Source organism: Adiantum capillus-veneris, chromosome 12, assembly GCF_014529385.1.
Source record: "Adiantum capillus-veneris isolate H3 chromosome 12, ASM1452938v2, whole genome shotgun sequence".
Lineage (NCBI taxonomy): Eukaryota > Viridiplantae > Streptophyta > Polypodiopsida > Polypodiales > Pteridaceae > Adiantum > Adiantum capillus-veneris.
The window spans coordinates 24,889,779-24,912,555 of NC_140942.1; the positions used below are offsets into that span (position 1 = coordinate 24,889,779).

Genomic DNA, 22,777 nt, shown 5'->3' on the forward strand with positions numbered 1-22,777 from the left:
AATCCCATCTTTTGGAGTGAAAAACTGTATGTGGTTATCCTCTTCACTAGCAATCACATTGTCCAAGTCACCCATATGAAATCTACAATTGGAATAACATATTCTTCCAAATTTGGAACTCCTGTAACAAAGTTCTCTACTAATAGAGCTAAAATAGGCAATCCTTTACATTCAAGATGGAAATTATAGGTTAGTACGTGTAAGGTAGGGGGGACTTATAAATATTCGAAAACTCATACATAGGGGTTTATGTAAGTTAAAAGATTTTCGTAGATAGGGGTTGAGTAGTATGCATGGTTTCGTATATAGGGGAGTTTTGGTTCAAGGGTTGTACGCATGTGATGTCTCAATATAGGTAATAATGAATCCCTCGGGATTGAAGGGATTTGCATAAAGCCATAAGTCCCTTTTATTTGCCACTAAGGAAGTAGGAGAATAAACTTGGAAATCTCAATGTGGTAAAGCAGTTTGAGAAGGGGGAATGTCTCATGCGCGAGGTCATTCTGAAATACCAAAATATTTCTTCCTTGTCTCACGAGCAGACTCAAGGACCTTCTGGGTAGGTATCGTAGCAAGGCCTTCTTTGACACTCGGATGTTGGACCACCAGCTTAGCCCACTCACAGAGGTATGGGCAAATGTTCTCTTCCAATGACTTGAAGTTTCCAAATGTCTCCGCGGTCTCAATCCAAGACAGCCAAGTGGCCAAGGTAATGTCCACCAAGTTTATGTTCTCGCCTCCAAAATAAGGTCCACCTCTAACAACATCCTTCAAAGCTTTGTCGAGTGTTGCCATGCTCTCTTTCATAATCTTCCTGCCTTGTTCCACCAATTCTCCCTTGGCATTTTTCCAAATAAGAAGAATTGCTTCAAAAATCTGTGGAGGATCAATAGTCAAATAAACGACCCTTTTGGAAAATTATATGAATGTATGTGTGTTTGTGTATACCTACATAGATATATATACACACACACACACACACACACACACAGATATATATATATATATATATATATATATATATATATCTGTGTGTGTGTGTGTGTGCACGTGTGTTTGTGTGTCAAACTAACTAGCTCTGCCAAAGAAGAACCATGCACACGTCCAATGCATTCCTTTCAGGACCATACGTAATCTAACCGTTACTGCAATCCACAGAAAGCAATATGCATGCAATGCCAACATGACCAGAAGCTACTTTTATTAGGGAGACCAAGCCTATCCAATGACCAATTGCGAGCTTAGACTGGCATAATGCCCACGAGGTTCACTTGCAACATTGTGTTCTGATCAGGGTTGACATGTCCGATCGCCTGACGCTAGTACAATCCGATGTTAGCACATTATGAAATAGACTTAGCCAAAGCTAGAACGACACAATGAAAGAAAGAGGGGTCCTAGACAAGAGCTTAGGATACCAAAGTTGAAAGGCCCAAATGGAAATTTTGCAGCATGAGAGGCTTAGACTTTGGCTCCACACCCTTGGGCCTTGCCCCATGGGCCATGTGGCAATACTTGCCTAAAGAACCAAAATTTTCCCAAAACAATAGCTGGTCAGTCTACAGTACAATTGATCGGGCACCTAGCGTACTAGTTTGGACATCGCATGGATCAACCTGGTCCTGTTGGTATGCTATTATTTCTATAATTGAATGTCCGCTTCGAGATTAACTTTTTATTCATACAAGCATGTATCAGCCCAAAGACAATGGGCATACTCCACAAAACATCCGCCCTCGGATCACAAATAAGACACAAATTGAGCATTCCCTTGACATGAGATTCAATGCTTGATGAAAGCCAAGTATGAGGACCTCGTCTCGCAAGCAAGGCCCTTACCACAGACCTGTAGCTTACGTTGTTCCAGTACATGACATCCCACACAAAAATGCGTCACTCAATACAAGCACACAATTCATCAGTAGTTGAAATAACATTCAAACTGGTATAAGGAGCCCTATGTTTGAGCAGCAATCTACCTTTTTGTCAGCATAATCAGCCCAGAAGCGAACGATGGCGCGTTCGTAAGGATCCGGTGGAAGGAAGCCATTGTTGTCATGTGAAGGCCAGGTTTCATCGATATACTGCAAAATGATGAGGGACTCACAAATGGGCTTGCCGTTGTGGATGAGCACGGGGACCTTCTTGTACACAGGGTTGGACTCTAAGAGCAGCTTGCTCTTATTTTCCAATAGGTCCTCCTCTTCAATATACTCATACTCAACACCCTTCTCCTTTAGAGCGATGAGAACCCGAACGCCGAATGGGCTGCGCCAAGCGCTGAGCACCTTCACGCTGGAAGACATGAGCTCTCTCTCTCTCTCTCTCTCTCTCTCTCTCTCTCAGCGCTCTGCTTCCACGCAGCTGCTACTTAACGAGCCTCGACGCTCAACGTCAGGCCTGACATATTTCGGTCAGCGTAGGTGTTGTAAACGCACGGAGCATTGACTAGTGACTAGTCATACTTGGTTCGTGACACGTGTCCGTTGCTCAGCCAAATCAACCCGATGCCCTCGCCCATCTATGTTGAAAAGCAGACATCCGCGAAAAACGAAGACGGGTTTGAATTGTCGGCACCAAAGGCATGGCACTTCAATGTATATTTTCCACCTTTGTCCGCCGCCCATGTGTGATAGGAGGGCTGAGAATAAATCATTAATGCCAATAGCCTTGAGCTGCAAAGTTGTATTGTCACCCATATTTACTCTTCGAATTTCAGACATTGTTGTTGGCAACATTTCATTCCTATACATCCTCTTCGTGCACAAGCAAAAGCACTTTGCGGGTCCCCTTCTGCCTGCTTGCCTTGCTCTTTGCTTTGCAGAAGCTTGAAAAATGGGCGTGATGACAAGTGAATCAAACCCAAGCTTCGGAATATGGACATTTTCTTAGCAAAATGTGGATCTACTACCTGTAGATTCTATCAAATGGTTAAAAAGGCCTCTATAATGTTGGTCACAACCATCCCTTACCTTGTTGCAAGTGGTGGTGGGTCAAAAATTCCTTTTTGTATTTTAGTAGTAGGAAGGGCACTATAAGCTAGAACTATAATTAGCTTTGGGACCCAACCCCTTCATTCTCTCATAGAAGTTCTTGCACGCTGTATCAATTTCTTCCTCATGTCCTGATAAAAAGAGAAGGTTCTCACATTTTGGCTCACTTAAATGTACGTGCATAACAGTAATAAGCATCTAGACAGTCACTCTCTAGTTGCATTGCATATAGAATCTTGACAGGAAATGTTGTTCTTGGAATACTGAAAATGTTACGATCAAGAAAGTACTCAGAAAACTTCTCAACGTCAAATGTATGTGAGGTGACTATAAGAGAAAAATCTTTTTTCCACCTTACTAGTTCCTTCAACAGTCCAAAGAGGACATCAATTTGTATTGTTCTTTCATGTGCTTCATCAAGCAGCATGATAACATAATACACCACGAGCTGGCTATCCATGAGCTACCCACTAGCACTTCTCTTAGAAGTAGGTAGTAAACCCTAAGTAAGGAAAACAACTTGGCATATCTAGTCTCATGGTTAACTAATTAGCATCACAACCGAAGCAAAGCTTTGAAACACAATCTACAATGGGGTGTTTGATTACTATCAGTATGTCTTCATTAATATTAGCTCTGCATACATCAAGTTTTAGATGCCTTTTTTATGAATTATAGATGAAGAATCTTCATATATTTTGCTTTGTGCACTAGAATCGCCACTTGATTATGTTTGAGCATTAATAGTCCAAAATGCATACTTTTATGTATACATTAGAGGGGGTGGGATTTTTTTAAAATAGGCCCTTGTTATAATTGCATTATGTGTATTGATGTATTATTAATAATCTCTTGAAAGCACACGCCTAGGGCATGGGCAGACCATTGGTAGCACTGATAGATATCTACAACTTCTATAATGTACGTGGTTTGTCAACAAATTTAAAAGATTACCACACAAATGTATATGGTAGGCCATCAGATCTTCTGACCCTCAGATCATCAAAGTTCGTCTCAACAAATGGTTCAAAACTAATGTTCAAGATCTTATGGCTATTCAACCCTATTTCCATGTTCGTAACCTTTAACAACGCAATATGAGTAATAACTAGAGGACTCTGGCACATACACATAGTGCATCAAGTATACTTGTAACTATTACCTTGAAGTGAACGAAAAAAATGATTGTACCGATGAAAGAAATGAGACAGGTGGTATTTTTCTAATCCTTAAGCAGTGAGGTGTCAAATTCATAGAGCTCTGGTGAAATCGAAACAAATAATTACACTATTGAAGCTAGAAATAACGTGCTTATCTAGGCAAGCTCCCTATATGAAATAAGTCCACGGTTAGCCGCTCAGCTAACAAGAGCCAGAGAAAGAGCATCAAAAGGGACACCACTCGTTTTTTTAAAGACAACCGATTGTATAAAACCCCTTTGCATTACTGAAAAATCCCGCAAAGTGCAAAGCCATTGTACCATTATTGATTGCCAATGAGTCTAAAGGGGTTGAGGGTCTCCAAGTTTGTAATCATATGCAATTTTTTAAACCTTGTATTGAGCCCAAATAGCTAGGAATCCATTCTTTGAACCTTAGCTTAGGTATAAAAGTCAACTTTTGTAATCAAAACCTAAGTTTTTGGATAATGAAAGTAAGCATTTACTGCAGAAGCTCAACGTGAGTCTACTGTTTCTTTGATTCTTTGTGTCTCTCTCGTACGGTGTTGCATTGCTATTTCGATCATACCAACACGTTTGCAGGTGAAAGCTCTTCTATTTAACATAAGTTTCTAGCAATGAAAGTGTGTTGTTAGTCGTGTTGTCTACAAGTTGCTTTTACTCCCTATGCACAATACACGCACCAAAATTGGTTTTTGACCTTAGGAATAGGTAGAGCATGTCTAGAGGAAGTTGTAGAGTGCTTCGGCTGCCAAAACCAACTGACCTAAAATAGGTTGTTTATCTTAGGCGTGATTTTTTCCGAGTGTCAGAAATGACATTTGAGCGCACGAGAGCGTTAAGGATACTTTGCTCATACTAGGCATAAAGTTTCGTTGCATTCAAAGACTCATAGCTATGCCAAATCATCGGATCAAGCTTGCAAGAAGAAAAGTAGCTTTTGATGTCTGATACACATTTGAGACTGAGATTGGTAGGAACGGCTTAGAATTGGGTTTTTAAGAGATTAACAATCTCTTGTAGCCTCCATGTGCTAGTTGGGTCAGCTATGTCCCACGGATTGAAGATTTTTATGCCTATGGTTCTCACTTTGCTAGCATGGATATGGTGAGGCTTGGCAGCTAGCCGATATTTTGGCACTGTTGCCGAGGACGAGGCAACCTAGACTAGAGAAAATCCCAAAGTATTCACTTAAATTTCCATTACTTCCTCTAGTTTCGGCTAGAGTAACACACTTTCTGACTTTATCACGGCCGAGAGGTGTTTGAGAGTAGGGATACTCGGTAAGGACCTCGGGAGCTTTAGTTTTGTAGGACTGATTAGATAGAGAGTCCTTGAGTCCTTGAGACTAATTGACTTAGGAGAGAATAAGAACAGAGCGTCCACAAAAGAGAGCGTAAATCAAGGGGGACCATTAGAAACTATTGCGGAAGAAGTGCCAGACACTTACTCCGATTCAAACTCAGATATGTCTTCTTTTTTGACACAATCATGAATTGGGACCTCTCTGAAGTTCAAGCACATCTTGAATTTCCTCAAGACCAACAAGTACGAAGCCCATATTTATTTGGACCCAAATGAGGAGTTTGTAGTGAGGATAGACAACCCATCGATTTTGAAGGGGAGTTTAGGGCAAACAAACAAGACGACCTTTATGTAGACCGAAATGGGGTCAATATCTCAAGATACAAGACCTTGATTCTGTGGATAAATGGGGATTAGAGGTTGATACTCTAATACTAGATAAGGCTGTAAAGGAGGGACCTCTCGTGTCAAAATTAGAAGGATACGAGTTAATAGATGCTAAACCATTGAAACACATCCCCACTGATAACCCAAGACTTGGAGTTTATTGTTGGAAAGAAAACAATATTACGGATTATGTATGGACTACCCGGTGCCAGATTAGGACAACCGATGCCTTTGAAAATTGTATACATTTTCAAAATCAAGAAAAAGAGATTAGCATAAATTCTCGCTCATCTCTTTAGGGATTGTTACAATAATAATTTTGTCATGATCACTCCGAAAGATATTGAACAAACCAAGTACAACAGACACTCAATTTGTGAAGTGATCATGAAAACCATACATGAAATTGGTCGGGATGTGGATCCAAATGCTAGAACTTATGATAGCATGGCCAATCAATGAGGAAGTGCAGCAAGGAGTAGCCACCTCAATGATGCCAACAAGGAAAGAAAGGCAAAAACCACCTTTAAAAGGGGAGGAATGAGTGACATGAAGACGAGAAGAGGTCCACATGAGTCACACTTACCAAACAGCTGGCTTGAGGGATTAATGGGAGAAACACCGGCTAGAAAGGAGAGAGTGGGTGTTGAACACAATCGTAGAGTCAGATCAACAGATTTCCAAAAGTGGGTTAAAAAAGATAGCGGGATAGAGGACCCATATGCCCATTTTGCTAGCTTCATACAAGTTTTGAGAGTTGAGCGCATAATGGAAATTTCCATACACAGTTTGAGGGAATTGGGATGACCTTGCACGGCAAAGCCTTGAGTTGGTTCTAGACCATACCTCCTGGATCGATAACCGAGTTACCAACTTTGGCGATGAGATTTGTCGTTACTTGTTCTAAAATAGGCATAAAACGTAGTACTGTGGCACAAATCTATAGTTTCAAACAAAAACAAGGAGAAATTGTCAGAGATAGCGTGAGTCAAATGAGGCAGTACATTGATAGATGCCCAAAGTTGGAGATTCCGATGGAGGAAAGACTAGTCTCACTATTTCTAGAGGGTCTATTAAACACAAATTTGCATGCTATTTTGCATAGCTTGCGAAGCGTGCAGTCTAAATGTGATTGACTTGAGTGATAATTGTGAGATCTTCAATGAGGAAAGCAAAGCTAAAGATAAACAGAGCGAGCAAAACAAATCCACTATGCCATATCAAGTAGGATTAGTTGGGGCAGCTCCTGCCAATGCGATAGAGGACATACTTAAACGCATGAGCAATATGATGATCAACATGCAAATAATGCCAATGCAAGGTCCAATGTAAGGACCAAATCAGGGACAAAAAAAGGCAGTTAAACTGGTGCACCATTGATGGAAAATGGACAAATCATGAGACAAACGAGTGCTACTATAAGCCTAAATATGATGAAAATTTCCACTATGTGTCAATGAGGCCACATGGGCAACCCATGTATAGATACTCGCCGAATATGGCACCCATGCAAAGATCCCCATTAATGTGGAGCGACCACAACCAGTATTGGGCATGTAACTGCCACTTCTAGGGAATAGATCTATATCGATCAATTACGTGGTGTCTGAGGAACAAACGGAGGAGCATGTGCTAGTACCCGTTACTCCATATCCTAAGACTAGTTCAATAACAATGGGGATATAAGAAGAGTGGTATAACCAACCTACGCTAGTCCCTATCAAGCCAATGTGTTAAGCACCCACTGATACAACATCTACTTATTCTATTGCAAACCAGGGGGCGAGACCACCTATGGTCAAGCCAAGGCCCAAACAAAAAAGTGGAAATTTTCACAAGTGTGGAGTGGATGACCATTGGAAAAATGAATGTCATGAACTCAATAAGAATATGAGACCTATAGAGGCATACTGTGGAGCGTGCGGACACAAGGGTGGACACTTTCTTGAGGATTGTCCTAGGAATCCGGCAAACAAAGGGAAATGTCACAAAATACTGACGTGTCAAAGCCCTAAAGAAGGGATCCAACTTGCAGATGCTGGACGAGGGCCCTAAACCCTAAGAAGAACAAGTAACTAAAGAAGAAGTCCTACCAACTTATGGGGACCCCGTCCGATGGGGCCCCAAGTGACATAAAGAAAATAAAGCAGGACTCACACACACACACACACACACACACAAGAACTTGCAAAGCAGGCTGATGACGTGGCAGATTTTTGAAAAATCACGCTCGCTGATGACGTGGTAGAACTGTATGGATTTCCACTTTTCACGTTGGCGGTTGTGACGTGGCAGGACTATATGGATTTTTGTAGATTACACACGTAGCTTTTTGGCTTTGCTTTTGGACTAGATGCTTTTGAGTTTGAAATCTTTTTACTTTAGGCTGCTTTTGGGGCCTAGGCCTTTAAATATGAGGTTAGGGCTCATTCTCTGGCATGCTTCTTGGAGAAGGTGCAGAGTTTGGAGTACCGGCTTGTACTATGTTGATGCAATATAAAGAAATACCGAAAGGGGCGCCAAGGTTTGGGGCCAATACTCTCTGGGGTGGAATTTTGCCACTCCGTGTCACGTGTCATCTCTCTCTTTCAGTTCAATTGTTATTGAAGTGCTAACAGTCTATTCAGTGTGTTCTTTTCTATTGGCACGTGGTGCCCATCTTGTGTGACAGGAAAACTGCCTTAAACATAGTTCAAGTGGTGCCGAGTAGTTCATCAAAAGGGGAACCGATAATTCCTGCTCAAGTAATAACTAGAGCACAAACCAAGCAAAAAAAACAAAAAAACGCAAAAGGATTGGATAGATCCAACAATTCCTCCAAAAATTCGAGGAAAGAAAGATGCAAAAGATACGAACTCAAGAGACAAAAACAATGAAAGGAGATTGAATGGAAGAAAAGGAAGGAGACAGAAAAAATACAGACTCTTTCAACAGATTTTAAGGAATCGTAACCAAAATCGGCTGGATCCATTTTGGTTGATAAAATTTATGAACCAATCAATGCATCTTTGCAAGCTAGGTTGAAAGCGGAGCAAACGTTGGAAAACCAATGGGAAAACTATCTGATGCATGGTTTTTAGGACCCCTTCTGAAGATGCAATAAAGGCACAGTCAGTTGTTGGTGAGATGAGGATACTCTAGTCCAAGGGATCTCGAAAGAGAAGAAAAATCTACTTCACAAGCACCAAAGAGTAAAAAGTTCCATGGACAGAAGATACGTGGGAACGAGCTCTTATGCATGCCTACAACCTATATCTTACAGAATAGCCCATTCTCGTGTGAATTTCTAGTGAAATTTACACGAGGATGTTCGTGTGGACTCACAGCACAGCATACTCCGTTTTCACTTTTTTACCGACAGTAAATATTTTTTACCTACAGTAAATATTTTTCACCTACATGGTAAATACAAATCACTTTTTACCTACAGTAACTTTTTTTACCCATGGTAAATATTTTTTACTGCACCATAAGTATTTGGTAGGTAACAGTTCACTGTTACTAGAAGCAGTGATTGGGCATCAACAATGCAGTTACAGGAGGAGAAAAGGGGAAAATCTTATGGTAAAGGTGAGTCAACAGGGATAAAGACTTTTGAGTTGAAAAGAGACATGCTGATTTTTTCAAAGAACACATGTCAAAAGAAGCCATGGTTGAGGATTTTTTGAGAATTTGATATTCAGGAGGACCCAGCTGCCACCTCCCCCCCGCAGGTCCCCCCCTGACATGTGCAGAACCTCCAGTTTCAACAGCCACCTTACCTGCTCTTAAATGCTGGTCAAGGCCTTATCCCCATGTGTCACAATCAGAAAAATCAGCATTTACCCTCCCCTCTCACATCACTCTAGAGAATATCTTGATGGTGACATATCAGGTGACCTCAATATGTTGACCACCCTAAGCAAAAAGTAACCCCAATCAGCGGATTTAAGCATGTTTATCCCTAATCCTAAACCCTCTCAGAAACCTATATAAGGAGGCCTTCTCTCACTCAAAACCAACACTTCACCCACTTCACCAAGCAACGAAGCTATGACGACATTGCTCACAACGAGGAGCTATGGATGGAGCTCTACTCTCTCTCCCTCTCTCTCTCTCCCTCTAGTATGCTACATTACTAGCCCTAAAACCTAAATAAGGAGTCTTCTCTCATGCTCCATGGCCACCATCCTCGCCATCATTCTCTAAGGTATTGATGTGTTGCTAGTAGGATCATACCTACTTGCTGGGTTGATTGTTTTTGACAAGGGATTATGCCATCCTTGGCTTGCTTCTCTATATCCTTGTTATGTATGATCAGATGCCGTTGTATTGTTAAGTTAATGTCTTGTGTATATATATGCTACATAAGGTCCCTAAGCTTCGTTTCTATGTGTTTTGCCATATGTTTTGATGCCATCATAATGCCAGAAGTCTCACTTGCCTATGTGCACTATGTGTGAGGTCCCTAAACCTCTTAATTTAGGGTGGTGCCCCCTTTGTTTTGTTCTTTGCTTGTTTGCATGAGGCGTGGTTTGTGGAGTGTGCACGAGTACAGAGGCCACCCGATTGCACTGCTCTTTTTCCCGCTATCACTATCCAACACCTGAAATGGAAGCAACTAAATTAGAAGCTTACAAAAACCTGGTACGAATCATGCAAACCCTCATAAAAAAATAGAATCCTCACAGTGGGAAGTTATAGGAGAACCGGTGGAAGTCGAGACCAAAACCCTAAGAGAAAAAGCTCAAGAAAAGGAAGGGTCAAAAAACTGGGAAAACGATGAAATACAACCACCTAAATTAGAAGTTTCTGATAGTGAAGAAGGATGGGACAGGGTACCAATAGTTGAGAATGATTGACCAAACTATCTGTGGAAACGAGCCAGGGAAGTGAAAGATGGGAGCTTTACTCTATAATCAGCACCAATTGAAGAATTTTGGTTTGACAGACCATCCATGAAACTAGATGAACAGCCATTGTATGAAGGTTGGAGACTGAAACGGTCAGACTCTACAGAATTTGAAACCTTGCCAACACTACCGTCTTACTTAGGTGAGAATCAAGAGAAATCAATGGTCTACAAAACCAAAAAACTAGAAAGGTCAAGGTAGAATCTGGATGTGGCTAATTTACAATTCATTATGTCGACACCAATTCAGTGCACAATAACTTTGGGTGAGCTACTGGAATTGAGGCCACACCTATGGGGAGATATACAAACTACCATGGGAAGGATGGGATTAAAAGGAGCATCTCAAATGAGCCTAGAAAATTTTGGAAACAAAGAGATACATACTAGACTTGCCAAGTCGGTACCTATGAATAAGGTCGGGGACTATTGTGAAGGAAATGAGGGAAACACAACCCTTCCAGTGCAATACAATGATGTAATGACTATGGCTATTTTAGATAGGGGAGCATACATAGCCATATCAACCAAAGCTGCTTGGGAAGCTTAGGGAAAGCCAACAATTAGGCAAACAAAGAATGAAATTGCAACTAGCAGATAGACATCTAGAGAAACCAATGGGCCTACTAGAGAATGTGATAGTCACCTCCTGCGGGATTGACTACCAGTACACTTTTGCCATTGTAGACTTTGGGAAGAAACTTAATTACGAAATCATCTCTTGGGAAGACCATTTATGAGACAGATACAATTAATCCAAGATTGGGGCAATGATTATCTCTACCTAAAACAAGTAGGAGGGAACCAATACAAGAATTGGAGTCTGAAACTTGTGCAAAAATTGAATTGCCATCATGGGTACATAAAAACACTCCAATTTGGATGTGTAGGGCTTCTCAATCGGGTAGTTTACGAAAGAAAGACTGCATTTTGAAAATAGATGTAAACGATGCAGATTACATACCAGAATCATTCCCTGAACATTTGTTTGAACCCTTTGAATGGACTCAGGTCCTGGCCACCATGGATGTATGTGTTAATGAATCTATACCTATATACTTTTGTGACGAAGAGGGCTATGATATAGTCCCAATTCAAGTGGTATCTATTGAGATGATCCAGAAGCAGCATGTCTTCTCTGATCACTATTATGTACAATAGAGGGATCGAATTCTGAAAAGGAGCAGGTAAGAGCCAAGCTTCTACTGAGAAGAGGGGAAGAAAGGTTTTTTTGAGTTTCCAAACCAACACCAAAGATGCCAACAAAGATACAGGAAAAAATGAGACCATAACTTAAGAAAGAAAACTACAAAACGGCCATTGCAACCAAAACTCAATTTTTGAGAAGAAAGTGAACACAGCAAAGTGCATAAAAGACAAGATAACTAGAAGATATCCAAATGTAGAGCATGCAAAGATACAAAACCAAACAAGACCAAGGTCGATTATATGCCAGCTAAAATAAAAAAGAAAGAACCTTTGATGACAAAGACGGAGCAAAAAGCAAAATACAAAGAGCTGAAACGAACCTTGAAAGAAGTGTGGACCACGAAAATGGAATCGGATAGTGAAAAATTGGGAAAAATCAGTGTCCCACTCATAATAAGTGAATACACTTTACAAGACTGCATGATCATTGTAGAGAAACCCTTACAACAATCAATAGAACTGGGGAAGTCCTATGAAGGGCCGGAGAATGCCAAAAAAATTGACCTTGCAAAGCGTGGAGAAGAGCCAAAACCGGCATAGATAGCCAAGGATTTGTCGCAAGAAGAAGATGAGATTCTCATAAGGATGTTAAAAGAATACATGGATGTTTTTGCATGGTCTTATAAAGGTGTCAAAGGGGTGAATCTTGTCATATGCCAGCACACTATCCCTATGAGAGATGATGCTAAGCCAAGTAGAGATAGAGACCATACACCTATAATGAGACCTTTGCCAAAAAAATCAAGAAAGAGAAGAGAAACTCAAGGAGACTGAGTTTATCTATCAAATAGAAGACACTGGTGCCAAAAAAGAATGAAAAACTTAGAGTGTATGTAAATCTCAGAAAGGTAAACTCTGCCACCATATGCAATAACTATCCTCTTTTCATCACCGATCACGTGCTAAAACGAGTAGCGATTAAGGAAGCCTATAGCTTTTTGGATGGTTTCTCTAGATATAACCAATTGACTATCCATCCTAAGGACCAACATAAAATGGCCTTCGCCACGGAGTGGGGAATTTTTTCTTATCGAGTAATGCCTTTCGGATTGACCAATGCACTAGCAACATTCCAGAGGCTAATGAGCCATGCCTTTAAGGAGTATCTTCAAAATTTCTTGGAAGTATACATGGACGATCTTTGTGTGCACTCCACAAAACGAGAAATTCATTTTGAACATTTAGGATGTGTCTTTGAGAAATACCGTCTAAATAGGATTTTTTTAAATCCTGAAAGATGTGTTTTTATGGTTAGACAAGGCAAAATTCTTGGACATATTGTGTCAGAAAATGGTATAGCCATAGACATGGAAAAGGTGGCAGTGATCGCAAAAATGGCTTTTCCAACAACAGTCAAAGAAGTATAAGCATTTATGGGACATTGCGGTTACTATTGTAGATTTGTCTACATGTATGCGGTAATTGCTCGGCCCATATATAGACTTATGATCACCCACTTTGAATGGACTGATAAATGTGAGGAATCCTAAAAGCTTAAGAAAGCCTTGAGCTCAAGTACCAATACTGACAGATCCACTGGAGCAAAGTGTTCCACGTACATGTCAATGCTTCAAACTATGCCATTGGATGCATCTTAGCCTAGACGACAGAAGGAACAATGGATTTTCCTATCTCCTATTCTAGTAGACAATTGAACGCGGAGGAAAAGAACCATACAACCACAGAAAGAGAAGGTCTTCGTATGGTGTATTCAGTTAAGAAATCCTGACACTACTTGTTAGCTAATAAGTTCTTTTGTTTTGTAGACCATCAAGCCTTATTCTATTTGGTGAATAAGCCATGCAACATAGTTAGAATAGTTTATCATCCTACTTGAATTTGAATTCATAGTTGTGGTAAAAAAAGGCACTACTCATCAGTGAGCGTATCACCTATCAAGACTCACCACGAGGGAAGCACCTAAAGGGGTAGACGATGAATTACCCGATGCATATTTTTTCTCTGTGGAAATGATTTCAAGATGGTTAGAAGATCTTGTGTCTTTAATGACTATAGAACGTGTGGATTCTCAAATACCAATTCCTATTACACCATGATTGATTGAGCAATCAACGCTATATCAATTACTGGCGAGAATACTGTATCGCAAAAACAAGGATGGAATCCTGCTCTTGTGCATCAATCCTGAGGAGCAAGAAGCCTATTTGAGTCAAGCTCATACCACAATTGTAGGTCTACATTTTGCGCGAGATCAAACTCTACAAAGATAACCTGGTTGGGTGTTTATTGGCCTACCATGAAGAGAGATGTTTATCATTATTTGAATGATTGCTCTCCATGTAAAGAAAAAGCCTCCATATCCCATGCCATGTTATTCCACATTTTAGTCACAGCCTAGTGGAGCAGATACCTGGTTGAGTATTTGACTAACAAAATAGTGCCAAAAGAGATGAGTAAAAGAGAAAAACGAGGAATAGAAGTTGTGGCAGCCAACTATACAATGATTGGAAACAAGCTCTATCGAGGAGGAAAAGATCAACAACTTAGACTATGCGTCAATGAAGAGGAGTATCTGCCTATCATGGAACAAGCTCACGCACGTCTAGCACGGGGCCACTTCTCTCATGAGACCATAGCCAAGACCATATTGATGGCAGACATTTGGTGGCCAACTTTATTTGCTGATATGAAAGAACTTGTTCAACGATGTGATGCATGTCAACAAGAATGGATAACATGCTATTGCAACCTATAATGGGAGCACACACATTTGCCAAATGGAATATAGACTTTGTAGGTCCAATACAACCACCCGCTTACAAAACTCACGCACAATATATCATTGTGGCAACATATTACTTAACCAAGTGGGATGAGGCACGAGCCACCAGGAAGAACGATGCTAGAATCACTGTTCATTCCTGTACGAATGAGTCTTTACTAGATATGGACTTCCTATTGAGCTTGTGAGTGATCACGGATTGCATTTCCTCAATGAGGTGATAGAATATCTACTATATAAGTTCATGGTAATCCATAACAAATATGCACCCAACCACCCTGAAGAAAATGGTCAAGCAGAACATAAAAACAAAATTATGAGCTCTGTACTAACCAAAATTGTTAGTTAAGTAAGAACGGACTAGGAAATGTATCTTCACTCTGCCTTATGGCCTTATCAAATTTCCTTTAAAACGGCTTTGAACACGACTCCTTTTAATTTGGTCTATGGCATGGATGCAATATTGCCAATGGAATTTTTATTACCCACACTCAAAGTTGCAATTGAGTTGGGATGGAAAGGGCAGGATTTGTCAAAACAACTTGAGGACTTGGAACGCATAGATGAACAACACTTAACAGCCATTTCCCACATATACACACAAAAATGAAACAAAAACAGTTCTTTGACTTGCATTTTTTGACTAAAGTTTTTAAACTAAGTCTTAGTTTACACATTGAAACAACATATACCCAAGTTCAAGGAAAAAGGACATGGTCCCTTTGTCATTGAAGCCAATGTTTGTGTCGAATCGTACAATGAAGCCATGGAATTCAAACAAAAGGAATTGGCTGAGATAACTACAAAATCAGCAACGGATTTTGAAGCTCTCCAAACAAGGAATCAATAGCAAGATCAACGAGTCAAAGTGGCCACCTCGTCTCTACAAGAGTCTGCATCCACAATCAGTCGGCTACAAATTCAGCTAAACGTTGTAACTAATTAGTTGAATCCAAGTGCCAAGAGAAAAATACATTGCTAAACCAGCTCAAGCAAAACCCTACAATAGCCACACTACAGGGCAAAGATCAGGCATATAAATCAGTGGAACATAAAGTTAAAGGCCTGAGATGGAGTTGAAGCTAGAGAAAATCCAGATAAGAGAGTTCTCCATCGAGTTTATGCAGCGGGAGGAGAGATATCAGCAGGAAATTGATCAACTAGAAGAGGAATTAGCTAGTCTTAGAGAAATCACCTTAGCAGGGATCTTGTATGCAACTGTCATCATGGAGATAGGCCACCACTGGTTTAACAAAGAGAAACATACCAACTTGTGAATAGGTTTGATCAGCCCTCTTTTTAGGTTGGCATCCAATTGTCCCTCCAGCAAAGCCTTGTTAGCTATTTGTGCTATCGAGATTTTGAGATCCTCCCAGAACTCTTTGAAGAATTTGGTAGTTAGTCCATCCCACCTAGGAAACTTTTCCATCCCCATTGCCCGCACGAGAGTCCAACATTCATGGATAGAGATTGGCCTCTCCAATGTTTTGTCTTTAGTAGGAAGTATATCACATTTCACCATACCAAGCACAAGGGCTCTAGCTTCCTTGACCCCTTGAGACAAACTTTCAGCTCACCAATAATTTGACTCAGATGGTCTAGCATGAGCTTGACCATAGCATTCTAGTCTCTTACTACATTCCCCCTCTTATGAGTGATTGCTATAAGAGAGTCCCTTCTTCTTTTAACTTTGAGAACTCTGAAGAAATTAGCTTGGTTAGCGGGTTTGGGTTTGAGGGAAAGCTCTCTTGTCAACAGATAGGTCTTATTAATCTCCTCAGCTTGCAAATCAGTGAGACATGGTTTGGCCTCCAGCCATCTTCTGTGCTCTTCCTAAGAGCTCTTCCTTCTTGCTTTCTTTTGGCTAGTTCCTTAACTTCTTCCTTTAGCTCCCTGATTGTGTCCTCTTGTTAGAAGTTGGACACACCCCACAACAACTAACTACTCGGAAGATTATTATTTTTGTAATTATTCATTCATTTAGGAAAACCTGATTTTTCACCTTGTAAATATTGGGACTTACAGAAGTTTCCAGATTGTATCCCAGTTTTGATAGTTAGATTGAGTAGATGGTTGATTTTGGAACTTTAGGGTTTGAGAATTGTAAGGTATATATACCAACTTTTGACCTTAATGAAAGGCCATTTTGTCATTTTAACAAGTTTTGAAGTTTGTGAGTGAGCGTACTGTGTACGAGAGAGAGAGTGAGCTTCATCTTGACGCTACGTGTGCACCGGTTATTGGAATCGAGTGCGGAGAAGTGCAGCGTGTTGCCCCCGAAAAGAGCTATGCGCCAATACCTACATTGTGCGCGTACGGCCCGGTTTTGCATTGCAACATATCCACGCGTTCACATTGAGTAGAACTACATATTAGGCACTTTAGATTTCGAAAATGAAGACCTGCAGATTTCGGCCAGACATCCTACGTGATTTTGCACCAGGTGTTTTGGGTTGGGATTTTGGTTCACAAACCTTAGGGAGAGCGACCTATTGGTGTTAGTAGGGTCTCATTCAAGTTCTATGGTGTTTCGAGATTGTTTGATGGGTGTTCGTTTCTAGAAAGCGTTGTAGGAAGTTTCCTCTTATGCACTCTTGAAGGCTGTGACTTAGACAATTGGTAGAGACCTCTGTAGGAATTAGTTAGGAGTCGGTTGAGTGTAGGTTGACACCTTATGCTTGCTTCCACGCGCCTGCGGGTCGAGCTTCGTCCTTAGCTGACATTATATGTTAGGTGAGTTCTCACTGTGCTGACGTCAGTCGTGGCGTATCCGTCCAACATTGGCGCTGCTTCCGGGGACAAAAACCTTAGGTAGGTGACCGAGACTAATCCTTGAGGATTGGGATTTTTGGCTTACCAAGAGTCTTGTTTTACATTTAGATAGGATCAGAGGGTGGAGGACTCTCTAGGTCTTAGAGGGAGTCTAGGAAGCGTGTGTTTGGCCTAGATCCTTCGACTTAGGTAGATTAGGTAGACCAAGGTAGTTTTAGGTAGTAGTCGAGTTCTTGAGTAGGAGTTGGAGTGGTAGAAGCGATGAGAGGAGAGCTTGAGAGTCTGGAGAGGCCAAAAAGCACCCAAAACATCATTATCACCATTTCACATGATAAGTAGGAGTAGAGTAAGTAGGACATCATGATTCAGGATCTAGAGCATTTCATGCATGTGCACTTGCTTGGTAAAGTCATCACAAGTTTGTAAAAGACACAAAAAGATGCAAAAGTGTGTTTGAAAGCCTAAGTGAAGTCCAAAAGTTACTGTGAGTGTTTCTGATAGATCTACAGAGCATCAAGAGCATTTTTGTCAAAAAAAAAAAAATCAAGCCAAGAGACATCCTACACGTAGGATGTCTACAGACTAATCTGGGGGGAATTTTGGTATTTTGAGTTGACCAGTGTGTTCAGAAGGTGGGGTTTACCCTAATTTCAATTGGAAAGTGGAAATTTGACCATATCTTGACAGGATAAGGCCAGATAGACTGAACTTGCCAGACATCCTACCCAATTTGTGCCAAAACATTATTTTGAGACCAAAACCATAAGATGGCTGCATGAGCATGCCTTGCATGATATATTGAGTGACTGAAAGGGGTTTCACCTCATTTGGGTGAGAAAATTGGGTTTAAAGCTGACTTTAGCACTTTTGGTTGAAAAAGGCAAGAAAAACTAAAATTTGGGACTTTTGAAATCCAAACCAAAATCTAAGCATACCACTGGGTTACTGACATCAAGGGGAAGCTGTGGGACAAGTCTGGGGTCAAACATGCCAAAAAGAGATCCTACGCGTAGGATGTCTTCTGTGTGATTTTGGACTCTAAACAAAATTTTGAGTATACCAAAGTGATCAACAACTCAAGGGGAGCCTGGGCTTTGAGTTTGAAGCCATTCTGATGAAAAAGACATCCTACGCGTAGGATGTCTAAAGCAAGAAATTGAAGCCAAACATTGACAGTGGGCATAGCAAGGTGTTGTTTTGCATAAGGCAAGCCTCCTAGTCAATTTTGGTCCAAATTGGAGTTGATTAGACTGATCAAGATCAGCAACAGGCTGTCGGATTAGATTTCTGACTCATTGACCAGCTAATAGGTGTCCAAATCAAAAAGTAAAAGCAGCTGTAGGCTCAGTACAACAAGGGGAAACCACAGTGCAAAAATCCAGGCAAAACAAAGCAGGAGACATCCTACATGTAGGATGTCTATTGGGGCCTACTGAAGAGAAAATTTGACTGGGCATAGACAATGAGATTCCATTTGGCTTAAGGGTTCCAGAACTTCTTTCAGAAGTGAATTTGGACCTTGATTGCCCATTTGACAAAGCAAAGACTGAATTCAGACTTTTTCGCGTAAATTGACCAACATCCGAGGGAAGTACAATTTCAGATTAGCAGACCTAATCCAGAACATCAGCAATGTATAAAATACAGTAGTGGTTGAGATTAACTCTCCAGTTATACCAATCATTACTAAGATAACCTCTAGCAGATAAATGCTTTGATTCAATTGCCGAAATTAAAACGCTTGTGTACAGGTATATTCAGCAACAAAGCAAGACGTTGTGCAAAAACTGATCCTTTGCCAGGTGAGTGGTTGGATTTGTGATAAATTGCATTGATAAGTTTGATGAATTTAAGATCAGGAAGATACATTGTTAGAGACCAGAAGGTGGCAGGTGACCAAGGTAGCTTAGTGTCCACCGAAGAGAGTGTAACTCAGGCAAGGCTAGATCCACTAGCACCGATTATTGAGGAAGGTAGTGATACTGACACTTCATCAGACAAATATTTCTTCATGATGGGTAGTCAACAGCCATCAACGCAAGCATTCAACAACCAAGACCAACCAGTAAACCAACCATCATTGCAAGCATGGCTCCGACAGAGTGCAACATTGGAACAAGGACAAAACCGAGATGGTTATCAAGCCGCACGAGGGATAAGGGATTTTCAAGAACCACCACTCTATTCAAGGTATCAAGCAGAGAGTAAGCCAAAGACTCAAGGATCAACAGATCCTGGAGGACCACCCATAGAACGAGTTCGAAGAGAAGAACCACCTCCAGCGACAACTGTTAGAAATTATGGCTTAGGAGCACCACTGGGAGAGGAACCAGTCTATTACAGAAGACCTGAGGAGGTATATCGATTAGGACGTGGGGATCCAATGATGAGGTTTGTAGACCATCGGAGAATTAGACCCTCTCAAGTGCAAAAATGGGTAAACAAGAAATACACAGGAAGCAGAGACCCAAGAGATCATGTAGCAGCCTTTGTGCGCGTAATTAGAGCCGAAGAGGTGTTAGACTTCCCTACCCAATTTGCAGGGTTTGGACTAACCCTAGAGGACGATGCTGCCACTTGGTTTGACTCTGTAGAGCGTAGAGACTTTGAGTCTATGAAGGAAGTGTTTGACGAGTTTATCGAGGAATTCTCACAAAGGAGAATAGCTCATAATACCGTCTCACAAATCCATAAATTCAAACAGAAAGATGGAGAATCTGTACGAAAGGCAGCCCTAAGACTAAAAAGATATGTTAAGTTCTGTCCTGTTAAAGAACTGCGAACTCAGTCCAGGCTTATGCTAATATTCATCCAAGGACTAAGGAATGCGGATCTTCATAAAGATTTACATATGAAGAGGAGCACGATGTTGAATGAATTGACCAAGGAGGCTCTTTACCTGGTGGACAATTGTGCGGTCTACAAAGAGGGGGAGTTCAAGGACCTCGATGACGATTCGTCTTCACAACAAAGTGGAAGCAAGTCTTCTAAGACAACACCGAAAGGAGAAGTAGCTGTAAACTAGGAGCATCTTGTAGATGAAGTGCTAAAAAAGATCAACTTGTACGCCAAAACCCCAAGCTAAACAGTCCAAGTGGTGTGCTATTGAACAAAAAATGGACAAACCATGGGACCGAGGAATGTTATTATAACAAGGGATATGTGAGAGAGAGACCTTACGCTCCCCAAGCTCCTGTAGCTTCTCCTCAAGTTCCACCGATGCCTAGATATCAAGAAGGCAACCTACCAGGACCTGCATGTGTAGAAAGACCACAATCGGTGTTGGGGCAACAACACCCCCTACCAGGATTACGACCAGTTGGTATAAGATACACACCAATCGTGAGTGAATCAGAGGATAAGGCTTTACTGCCTATGCATGCATATTATGAAGATCCCAATGGATATGCGGCAAACCCTGTCTATTATCCACCGGAAGAGCCCTCGACACCAGAACCATGGAGCATGATAGGAAATACAGGACCACCAACTGCTGCACAGGCATCAATAGAAGGAAGATATAGCTTAGATGAACGAACATTGTTGTTCATAGCCAATGGAAGCATGGGCGGACAGAGACATGCATACCAACAAAGAGGAGCTCAAGGAGCACCTTAACAACCCAAGGGACCCTGCTACAAGTGTGGTGGAGACCATTAGCTGAGAGACTGTCCTCATGATGAAATCATTAGAGTCAATGCGTATTGCCCAGAATGTGGAATTACTCATTTGATCTCTGAATGCCCTAAAAACCCGAGCAAAGGAGCAAAAACCACCTTGAACATGCTAGATACAATACCTTCCAGTGGAGGGTCGGAAAATGAAACAATCATACCTATTCAGGCGGTAACACGAGCCAAAGCTCAAAGAAGGACGAACAAACCCATAGTTGAAGAACCAAAAACTGATGCCCAAAGTTCAGAAACGAAAAATCAGAGAAGCACTTGGAAAGCTAGAAAGGCGCGTAGGAAAGCCAGGAAAGAACGAGAACAACAGCTCTGTCCGAGGAGTTGAAACATACAAAGGATAGATTAGAGAGGTTAGAGGATCTAGCTAGCCTAAGCTCACACACCACTACAACCATAGCACCCAAGGAAATAGCAGAGCCCAAAAGTGCAGGATCAGTAGGATCTGTACTGGTGGGCAGACAAGGTAAATGAGCAGTTGGATGCACTACTAAAAGCTTATGAAGTTAGATTTAAAAAGAACCAAGTCCAGAAGCAAAGGTGGATGACTTATCCATATGCTTAAATAGAAAAACAAAGGTTGGAAATGTGTAAAAAGATGATCAAAACAGCTCAATCATTGATGGAAGACCCGCTGGGTAAACCTGCAAATTGGCATGAGGCACCAACTCCAACCCCTATCCAACCAACTTTAGAGAAACATGTGGAAACAAAGGAAAGACTCACTAATGCCTATGAGTCCAGAGGAGAGCCTATCATAGTGCCAAATACCACAGATGGGACAAGTGACGGGCTCCAGCCTAAAATATTGGCAGAAATGGGTAAGGATTGTAACGGTCTAGACGATCTGTGGAAGAAAATCCGTGAGGCCAACGAGGTTAATAGGATGAGTAACCACATGAATAGCACGAGAAAAGAAAAGAATGTGATCTTACCTCCTATTGAAGAATTTGAGGCGAGATCACAAATGAACTTTGAGATACATTCACAAGGGGGAGACCAAGGATCAATTAGTTCGGGGCACAGCCAACCAGACTCGCTGAGAACTTTACCCTCTCACCTAGGAGATTATGAAGCTAAGTTGGAAGTGAGAGCAATCCCATCTCAAAGAATTTCTTCTAACAAGGTGATGGATTCGCAAGGATTGATTGAGTTGTTGTCCACTCCGGTGGCATGCATAATCACATTGGCAGAACTCCTAAGGTTACGACCAAACATGTGGACCACAGTAGGTAAATGCCTAGAAAAATTTGGAGTGAAAGACCCCACCTTGAAGCTACAGGAAGGGATCAGAGAGTTGGACATGCCTCAACTAAACACTAGGCCAGTACCATTGAACAAGGTTGGAGAGTACTGCGAGGGAGAAGATGGAAACACCACGCTACCAGTAGAATTCCAAGGAGTAGTTTCCAAAGCTATTCTTGACAGTGGAGCGGGATTTGCCATCGCCACCAAGGAAATCTAAAAAAAATGGGGAAAACCAGCTTTGAGGGCTACCAGAATGAAACTGCAATTGGCAGATGGGTTCATTGAGAAGCCTCTAGGACTCTTAGAGAAAGTGATTGTCACTTCGTGCGGAATCGAGTATGAGAATACATTTGCAATAGTCGA

The 22,777-nt window shown here is 41.3% G+C and overlaps 1 protein-coding gene across 1 annotated transcript; it reads right to left on the minus strand.

Annotated features, from left to right (window-relative positions):
- Positions 1–363: 363 nt before the first annotated feature.
- Positions 364–2,346, minus strand: LOC147445464 (glutathione S-transferase U20-like). Its single transcript, XM_086524984.1, has 2 exons — positions 1,980–2,346; positions 364–876 (listed from the first exon to the last, which is right to left on the minus strand). The coding sequence occupies exons 1-2, from the start codon at positions 2,304–2,306 to the stop codon at positions 499–501; spliced, it is 705 nt and encodes a 234-aa protein (XP_086381110.1). The 5' UTR covers positions 2,307–2,346; the 3' UTR covers positions 364–498.
- Positions 2,347–22,777: the final 20,431 nt, after the last annotated feature.

What these genes read in the sequence shown, in the direction of transcription:
- LOC147445464 (XM_086524984.1), bottom strand. Translation starts at nt 2,306, where the DNA reads ATGTCTTCCAGCGTGAAGGTGCTCAGCGCTTGGCGCAGCCCATTCGGC. An exon ending in CTGATTATGCTGACAAAAAG is followed by an intron (nt 877 to 1,979) that starts GTAGATTGCTGC and finishes GATCCTCCACAG; the next exon opens with ATTTTTGAAGCAATTCTTCT.